The 9,204-nt window shown below is 37.1% G+C and overlaps 1 protein-coding gene across 1 annotated transcript; it reads left to right on the top strand.

The window, feature by feature from the left end:
* Nucleotides 1-472: 472 nt before the first annotated feature.
* Nucleotides 473-5,980, top strand: LOC139736367 (uncharacterized). The gene is made up of 4 exons (XM_071647122.1): nt 473-1,185; nt 2,356-2,485; nt 2,988-3,055; nt 4,279-5,980. The coding sequence occupies exons 1-4, from the start codon at nt 822-824 to the stop codon at nt 4,581-4,583; spliced, it is 867 nt and encodes a 288-aa protein (XP_071503223.1). The 5' UTR covers nt 473-821; the 3' UTR covers nt 4,584-5,980.
* The last annotated feature ends 3,224 nt before the right edge of the window (nt 5,981-9,204 follow it).

The following is a 9,204-nucleotide window of genomic DNA, read 5'->3' as shown; positions in this document are numbered from 1 at the left end:
CTGAACAAATACTGAGTACAGTCCCTATCCCTTTAAAGATGAGAACTTTTGGCATCCATATCAGGGGCACATATTAAAAGAGATTCTTCCCTTTCAACCGGAATCAAAAGTTTCTCATTTCATGTACAGGGGTGAGACAAAGAGATTTTGCTCATGCAAAGTTAAGACTAAATATGATTATAGAGATAAAAAAGATTCGTCTGGTACATACAGAAGTAAAATCGAAGGTTTAACTCGCTCTTGCAAAGTATAGAAATTTCTCATGAGCATTTTTTCCCCTGTTGTTTGCGCAGATTAAAAACTCATGATCAGTATTTAGAAACCTTCAATTAGAAGTCTAAAATTCTTATTAAGGTTTTACTAAATTTTGCAATGTATGGCTTTCCATACCAAGCCCAAACTACGACGCACCGTGTTGGTGTAATATCATGCAGCCAGGAGATCCCAGATACAACCCAAGATCCCTGTTGAGAGACCTCAGTCTTGCTGCACTAGCACAGATGAAATTTGTCATGGAGACATGTGATGTGAGGAATGACAGTTTACCAAGGGAATCTTTTAGCAAAGTCATCGTCAGCCCAATGGTCGCTTAGTGATTCAAATTCTGAATAACAAAGGTAAAAAAAAATTGCAGAACATTTCGAAATATGCTCATTGCACTGCTAAATTTTCAATTTGGCATTGGGGTTGACGACTCGACCGATTTAAGGCATCGGATCATAGCACCCTGAGAATTACGAACGGACAGTAGTAGTCACTGAGACATTACCGTCTTGATTTGCTGCACCGTCTTGATTCTGTGTCTTTAGCGCCTGTTCAGCATGTCGGACATATCTTTAAAAGAAGATGATCTTCAAAGGATTGCATTACTGCAAAAGAAAATCGAAAATTATCGCCCGGGAAGTACAATTCGATTAGAGGAAAAACGACCAAAACGGCCTCCTCGACAAACACGAATCGGCCTCTTTGGTGGACCTGGAGTAGGTAAATCGGCCTTAATCAACTCGTTCCTGTACGCCACTGGTGATATGTGGACCCATATGGCGCCCGAGGGATACCAGTCACAGGCAGCGATGACCATGAGCCGCCATGCTTACGATATCTCATCTGGTCTTACCGTGTGCGATAACAGAGGGATGAAGGATTTCAGTCGGAAGTACATGTCTGAAGTGGATGCTCAGCTAGGTAAGCAGCTGAATTATTTCATGTTTGATGATGTCACTCACAGAATATTTGGTCTCGCACATTTGTGGTGGGCAGTTCGTGTCCATGAAAATCAGCAAATTTCATTTTTTTTTGTAACTCGACAATGAAATTTCTTATTCTCAAAAAAGAAAAAGAAAATTGAATGAAAGCATTTAATAGGTCATCAAAATAATCATCGATTTTAATAAAGTACACATTTAGAGATGTGATAAACAGTGAGGATCCCGCTTTTCGGAGACCAGCGAGAATCCGGCTTTCTCGAGATTCCATGAGGAGGCGGGGCTTAGTGGTATCAGACCGCAGTGGGAACATATATTCTCATTTCAGGATGTGTGTATCTTTTTTTTTCCCAGTCAATCTCCTGGCACCGGTAATCATGTTGTCTCTGTACGCACTATGGATTCTGGCCGAGGTTATTGCAACATGTCTTTTCTTAACAAATCTGCCGCCAGACAATCTTTTCATAATAAAAAAAAGCTGAAAATCATCTCTTTGAACTCTATTTTAATATTGATGAAGAAGAATTCTAGAATCGGAAACGAACACATTTGACGACACTTGACTCGCCAATCACAATTTCATTTCGAATCGCTCAACGCTGGAAACTTAATGGGGGTATGCTAGCTCCCCTCGAAGGTCGCTAACGCATTCGTATTGTGTATGCATACTCGCGGCTTGTATGACAGGATCGCAGATTCACTACTCCTGAAACGAGGCTAGCAACCGCCAGATTTGAACGATGTTTGTGTTTACGCATTCACTGCCAGAATTGCGCAAGGTTGACCATAGCAAAAAAAGGTCGCTTGTAAGAGCTCATTTATTGATATAACACATTTGTGAAATTCAGGATAGTCTACCTTGCGCATTTTAAGGTGATTATTTTGAACCGACATGTCTCACAGAGGAGGAGCAAGCCCATTCACTTTGTGCAGGAGAGAGATAAGCACCGAACCGTGCAGCGACGCATGAATAATTCATAAATTGTATTTGTATACATAGTAAACTGCTTTAACCTGATGAAAAAAAAATCAAACAACAACAACAACAAACGTTTAAAACAACCCTCTACCCCTCCCCGTACTAGCAAAAACGTTCACTCAGAAACGCAAAGATTACATCTGTCTGTCATAAAATTATTTTCTGGTACAGCTGGTGCACGTCGAGATGGTGCAGACGTGGTGTGGGACAAGACCATCATGTCGAAACTCGCCGGGGCCTTTGAGCGGCTATTTCTGGCCGAGGAAGCACAGAGGATTCATTGTGCAGTTCTTGTTTTAAGGTAGGTCATGATATGATTGACCATTAATGTTTCCAGGAACTTCGTTCATCTTTTCAAACTTTTTCATCAGCAAATCAGTCATCTATCAAAACTTGAATCAATTGTAAAATTAGACAACCCTCTAAGAAAAAGGCTCAAATGTTATGTTTCCAGCAAAGAGTCTAGACAGTGTGCCTGAATTTAGATTCAATAGGCAGAAAATTCACACTCGACTCAAACATCAATATATTTCAATTGCTGTAGATGTAGATACACGTATTCTTATATATTATGTGATATCGGTAATTTCATTTTCGATTGCATGTGGGTAGATAACTTCAGCCACAGAACAACATACACATCAGAATGGATCCACAAGGTTATTTAAAAAAAGAGTTTAATTGACTCTCTCACGTATTCAGTACCACCGCTGACGTTGAGTGTATCAAATTTATTTACCTGACATATTATTTCCTTTGGATTTTGTATTTGTTCGTTTATATTTCCATATATGGCGCTATAGTGCACAAAATCTATCAGTACAGCCGTCTGACATGAAACAACTGATTGCGACTATCAAAAGAGTGACTGGTGAGTATGAAAATAGGATGCACGTCACGAGTTCGACACCCACGGATGATACAGCCCACGAGTCATATAGCCCCAAGAGTTCGAACTATGCAAAGAAGGCCCACGAGACCAACACATTAACCCCCTTTGTTGTTGTAACGCTGAGCTCGCGAGCTGTTTTTCATCCAGTGTCGAGCTCTTGGACCTCATTTGCCTGTAAGTGTCAAACTCAGAGGCTGTATGACTCATGGACTGTATGACTCAATGCCAACTCTTGGGCTGTATGACTCATGGGTGTCGGTCTTGTGGGATGACCCTTGAAAATCATGGGTACTTCACTCTAGAATGACCTTTAGCTGAGTTGCACTGGACTCTTGATAATACGCATATCAGTTTTATTCTTGGGGGCTAGCTTGGATTGTCATAGTATTTTGCAACTTTTCAGGGGAATCGTTAAAGCCCTTAATTTAAAAGTTTTTGTTGACGGCCATCTAAAGAAATAGACTTCTCAAAATCTCTCTTTACATAGTTATCTATACACACAAATCGGCCCTATGTTTATATATATATATATATGTATATGTATTATATATATATAATATATAATCCACATACATTCACACATTTGTTCCATGATCTCATTTATCCTGCTATCATCATCGCTATTTTTATTACTGTGATAACCATTATTGTTATAATACCACTCTGTATAATGATAGATAGGTGCAAGAATTCGTCAGGCATAGTTCAGCGTGCAACTCTATGGTGATAGCATGCTAGGCGGAAGAAGTAGATATAGGAACTTCGTTCAATTATAGAATTATTCATTTTTCTCGAGCTATCGACCAGCTCTTCCGTTGTCAAGACATAATTATGTGTGTGATCGAGGTAACGGCGAATACAATTTCCCTTAGTTAAAACATACACAGACATAGTATATACATATATACACAGGCATAGACACAAATATCCCATGATTAGATATGCATAAAGATACGGTGTACATTGTGTAACAAATTAGTAAAGAGAACCGAATTGTATCATTGTGCGCCAGGTCATATCGAATTCATCCACAAAATATTAAAACATTAGCTAAAAATCACTGGTAATTGAAAATTCATTCAGGGGGAGGTGGTTCTAGAACAATGGGAAGGCGTGTACTATACACCACCAGTCTCATACCACCTTCCTGCATGACTCAGCTGTCTGACAAGTAATAGCCTACACGTTTTACTGTCTCACAGGGTACCCTCCTATAGTTGTCATCACTCACAAAAATTGTACGTCAGATGCCAACGCGCTCTCAAACTACCAAAGGGATCTCAAGGACGTCGGTATCATGTACGTGTTCGTGGTCGAGAACTACACCTCCACTGACTTCCGATACGACAGCGACAAGCACCTCGCCGCTCTTGAAGTCTTGTGTCAGTGCATGATCGAAGCGGATAAAATTATGCAAGTTTTGCCCACTGACGAGCCTGAAAAGGGGGAAAGGACGAACACAGGAGAGAAGAAAAAGGAAGAAAAGGGATGGTGTAGCATTATTTAGCACGACAGGGCCTGCATTACTTTCACCTACATACACACATAGGCCTAACCATACTCAGACATTAACACACAAACATATACTCGTACACAGCACACATGCACACCAACATAAGCACAGTCATAGTTAATTATGTATGCACTATTCATTTGTTCAAATTATAGTATGTTCTCTACATTGCCCTCTTTTGATTATTTGAGAGACGTCCATTACGTATTACTTTTCATTTTTATTGATGTGTTTGACTAAACAAATCTTGCATAAGAACGTTTTGAGCATATACAGTGTATCTGCATATCATTTCATACATAAGATATGTTTATTCATATATATATATATATATATATATATATACATATACGTATACAAATATATATAACGCTGTTTCCAGCCATAAGGGGAAATGCGGAATAAATGATAGTTTGGGGGAATTTTGAAGAAAAAAACATGAAAATATTTTAAAAAATGCAAATATTGCCCTTTTTGAAAACTATGCATTGATATGGGCTAAGAGCAGAATCAAACTGAGAAGACCACAAAATGCAGCTTATGCCACTAAATTCTGTATGTTGATTAGAAAATACAACTCTTTTTTAAGAAAAAGGAGATATATCTAAATTCCCCCAATGACCCGTTTTCTATGCACATCCAATATATACCACCCATTTTTTGCATCCATGCCAATCTCCCCTAAATTGTATTATTGGTACAGTGCTAAATCTATGCACACTATGCCATCTGTGTCCTGCTATGGAATAGTCCTGAGGCCCCAGACCAATGATAAGACTTTGAAAAGCATTGTCAAAACCTTAAGGGAATCAAAAAATTCTCCTTTGGACTGTTGGAACGATTCTCCCTTAAGATACCTCGTTTTCAGACGTATATTCCCTCTATGGACTGTTATATATATATATCATATAAAATCATATAGGAACATAACATTGGAACTTTCTTGGAAAGGTAAGTGAAATTTGTCATGGAATATTTTTTTAGTTTGATTATGTCTCTGTGGACATCATGTACATAATGTCATAGAAAATGCACTTACATTGTACTGGTTTGTTAGAGTGAGACTGAAATGAAAGAAATGTTCTCTTAATTATTTGAGCAATTGAGCAATTGGAAGAGTCATTTGTGTAAGTTGTTACCAAAGAATATTAATAGTGCTATCTATTAGTTAAATTCGGTTTTTCCTCAAAATATTTCATTTATGCTATACTCAGCTTTAATTTTGCCTTATGTTATTGTGTATTGTGGTATATTATGGAGCATTATATCACATTATGGTGTGCTTCCATGGGGAAAATCCAATAGAATTCTATAGGTAAGTTCTTTGTGGTTCAAAAAAAGAGTTATAAGAATACTATATTATGTTAATTTTCGTGCTCCTACCAATTCTTTTTTTTCTGAAAATAAAATCTTAAAATTAAAAGATGTTTATTATGTGCAATTGTGTTCATTGATGTATAATCTTAATTCAGGTGTTCTGCATTCGGCTTTGGTTAAATTATTTTTTTTTTTATCAATTTCATAATTTTGGCAGGAAACTGACTTTGGCTTACCACTTACCTCATGCAAGGTCAACATTCTATTTCACTTTCCTAACTTTACTTTGTACAGTTGTACCGGTCCCAGATTCTGAAATTTTTTAGATCCCAGCATTACCTGTCTTGTCAGTCATGTCAGTATATATCTGTCTTTAAACGTAAACTGAAGTCATACTTATCGAGTAATTACTTGGTTGAGTGAAATTTCAAGTCGAGAGTATGATTGGTTTAAATATTTTTATGAAAGATTGCAGCGCGTGTCTTTCAATCAATATATAAGTAAATATTTTGTTATGAAATCGGAGGTACCCCAGGGGTCCATCCTTGGCCCTCTGACTTCTTATTTGTACATCAATATTTGCAGTCTGAAATCTGATTGTTTTACTAAATTGTCATTATAATTGTGCGGATGATACTGCAGTGTTTAAAAATGGACTCAATTTTTTTTTTTCACAAATCAAAAAAAAAAACTCTTCAAAAGGATTTTGATTTGATTATGCGATGGTCAGAATGTAATGATGTTGTATTGCATTCTGAGAAAACTAAGTTAATGTTTTTTGGCTCCCCCCCCCCAAAAAAAAAAAAAAAAAGAGAAAAATAAAGTACCTGTGATAATGTATAATTATATTGTTTGATATTTGGGGTAATATTAGATTCACAATTATTGTTTAATTATCATATTCTCTATGTATGTGGAAAGATATCTCGAGCAATCGGATGCATTCACCGTATAAAAAAATACCCCCAAAATGTTAATCAATTACACCATGCATGTTGATTATTGCTGTACGACATGGGGAAGTTGTTCTAAAAACAATGTGCAAAAGTTACAAAGGATGCAGAATAAATATGCGCGATTAGTGATTGATGTTGAGTGTTATACACCTCAGTCATGCCAGTGCTCACTGCTTACCACATTAAACTGGCTCTCTATTGAAGAAAGAATCAAGCTACAATAATGTATACTCACCTTCAAAATCCTTCATAATCTGGTACCTACCTATTCAAACCCTTTGATTAATTCTTATTCTGCCAAGTACTACAGAAGACGGTATTCTCAGCATAGCACTCTATCAATACCTTAAATACCTGAAAACCGAATATAAGAAACGTTCCCTTTCTTACACCACCGGTAGCTCCCTTTTCAACAAACTTCCCATTATTGCAGTACAACTGTCTTCGTCTCTGAATATATTGGAAGCAAATAGTTTAAGATTTATCCGCACACTTTAATTCTTTTTCCAGTGAATCCAACAGTACCTATATAGTTTTCTTTTCTTTGTCACACCCACTTGACATTTTTTTCAAGTGGTTACCCTCCCCTTCTCCTAGTTGCTAAGGCCCTATACCGTTGATTACAGTATGTAACAGAAATGTAGTTAAGTTTATTTTTTTGTGTATGCCATTGTTCTGTACAGTTTGTGTGAATCATGTTACAATAAATGTACAGTATGTAGTTTTCATCTTATTTTGTGTATAGATATACAGGGCGCCACTGTAAAGCAGTTAGCAAACTAAATGTGCCTACCCTATATCTTAAAAAATATGAATGGAAGAATAGATACATTCTTTTCTCAACATTGTGATTATTCCTTGTTTTTTATGTCCCTTTCCTAATTTGTTTATTTTTATCCATGCCCTCTTCCATTTTATACTTGCTAAATATGTCATATAGTTGGTTAAAAGTATTCAGTCAGTTGCTGAATATTACTTGTTATGTTTGTTGTGATTATGAGGATCGAGGGTCTTCTATAGATGACGTGAATAGATGATGTCATGCCCTCACAATTTGCCATACGCTGTGCATATAAAATCAATGGAATTTCCCGTTTTTGATCAAATGCAATTATGCCCAGTCTCAAGTCCTGATATATTTTACTGATGATTATCTTGAAGTACCTTTGTAGTATGTTTAATTCATGTCTGTGTGTTACATGGTCACAGCCTGTTTATTCTGAAGAAGTATCACTGCTTTGTAATTTATGTACCAATCTGGTGCATGTAGAATGTATTCCTAATTTTTCACTCGATGATTTTGAAAAACTTGGTGAAAGTGAAAGATTATCCTGGTATTGTCATGTATGCATTGGTAAAGAATTACCTTTTAATATGCACTCCTCTGATACTGATTTTTATAATGCAATAAATACTTTTTTTTAAATTCTGAAACAATGCACTCTCATCAATCAGACTTTTGTTGTGTTGACAATGATATCAAGGATTTTTTGAAGGAAGATGTGGATAGTGAGACTTCAAAATATTTTACCCCAGCTGATTTTAGTGCATTTTATAATTGTAAATATAAAAAATAATTTTCTGTTTTTCATATGAACTGCAGGAGTTTACCAAAACATTATGAAGATATTACACTGTTATGGGATTCTCTTGAGTGTTCTTTTAATGTTATTGCATTGACAGAAACTTGGTTAGATTCTAGCAATGCAAAATGTTATTCTTTTTCCCCAAACGTGCGCTAAACGTTCGCGAGAATGTCTCAAAAGGTACGTGAACAGTTTGCTATTATGTACGTCGTAAAATGATCGGAAAAACTTCGCAGATTTCGCGTAACATACGCGAGACATTCTCCGAAGTTTCGGAGTCTGTTTGGGGTTTCACGAACATTTTGCGAACATCGCGCGTGTCTTGCGAAGGTCTTGCGCATATGACGAAGCTTTAAAGACACTTTCGAGAACAATTCACGAGCAAATCACGACCAAGTGTGCGGAAAAGGTTTGCAAAAGATTTCAAACTTTTTTGAAATTCTCGCCGAAGTAAAAACGACATTCGCGAACAATTGACGACGCTTCCGAACCCTCACGTTCGTTTGGCGATCTTTTGCAGACTAAAATGCGAATGCTGGATTTTGCCATTCGCACCCTTAGGGTGGGATTTCACGGAGCACGCGAACGATTTGCGAAGGACGCGAATGGCAAAATCCAGCATTCGCATTTTAGTCTGCAAAAGATCGCCAAACGAACGTGAGGGTTCGGAAGCGTCGTCAATTGTTCGCGAATGTCGTTTTTACTTCGGCGAGAATTTCAAAAAAGTTTGAAATCTTTTGCGAACCTTTTCCGCAC

This window comes from Diadema antillarum, unplaced genomic scaffold, assembly GCF_040938485.1.
Source record: "Diadema antillarum isolate AM-2024a unplaced genomic scaffold, OU_Dant_1.0 seq00000641_RagTag, whole genome shotgun sequence".
Classification (NCBI taxonomy): domain Eukaryota; kingdom Metazoa; phylum Echinodermata; class Echinoidea; order Diadematoida; family Diadematidae; genus Diadema; species Diadema antillarum.
Note: the sequence above shows the minus strand (reverse complement) of the source record. Positions and strands in the feature narration are given on the sequence as shown.

Coding starts and splice junctions, on each gene's coding strand:
- LOC139736367 (XM_071647122.1), top strand. CDS start 822: ATGTCGGACATATCTTTAAAAGAAGATGATCTTCAAAGGATTGCATTA. Junction 1,186..2,355: donor TGAAGTGGATGCTCAGCTAG/GTAAGCAGCTGA, acceptor TTTCTGGTACAG/CTGGTGCACGTCGAGATGGT. Junction 3,056..4,278: donor GACTATCAAAAGAGTGACTG/GTGAGTATGAAA, acceptor ACTGTCTCACAG/GGTACCCTCCTATAGTTGTC.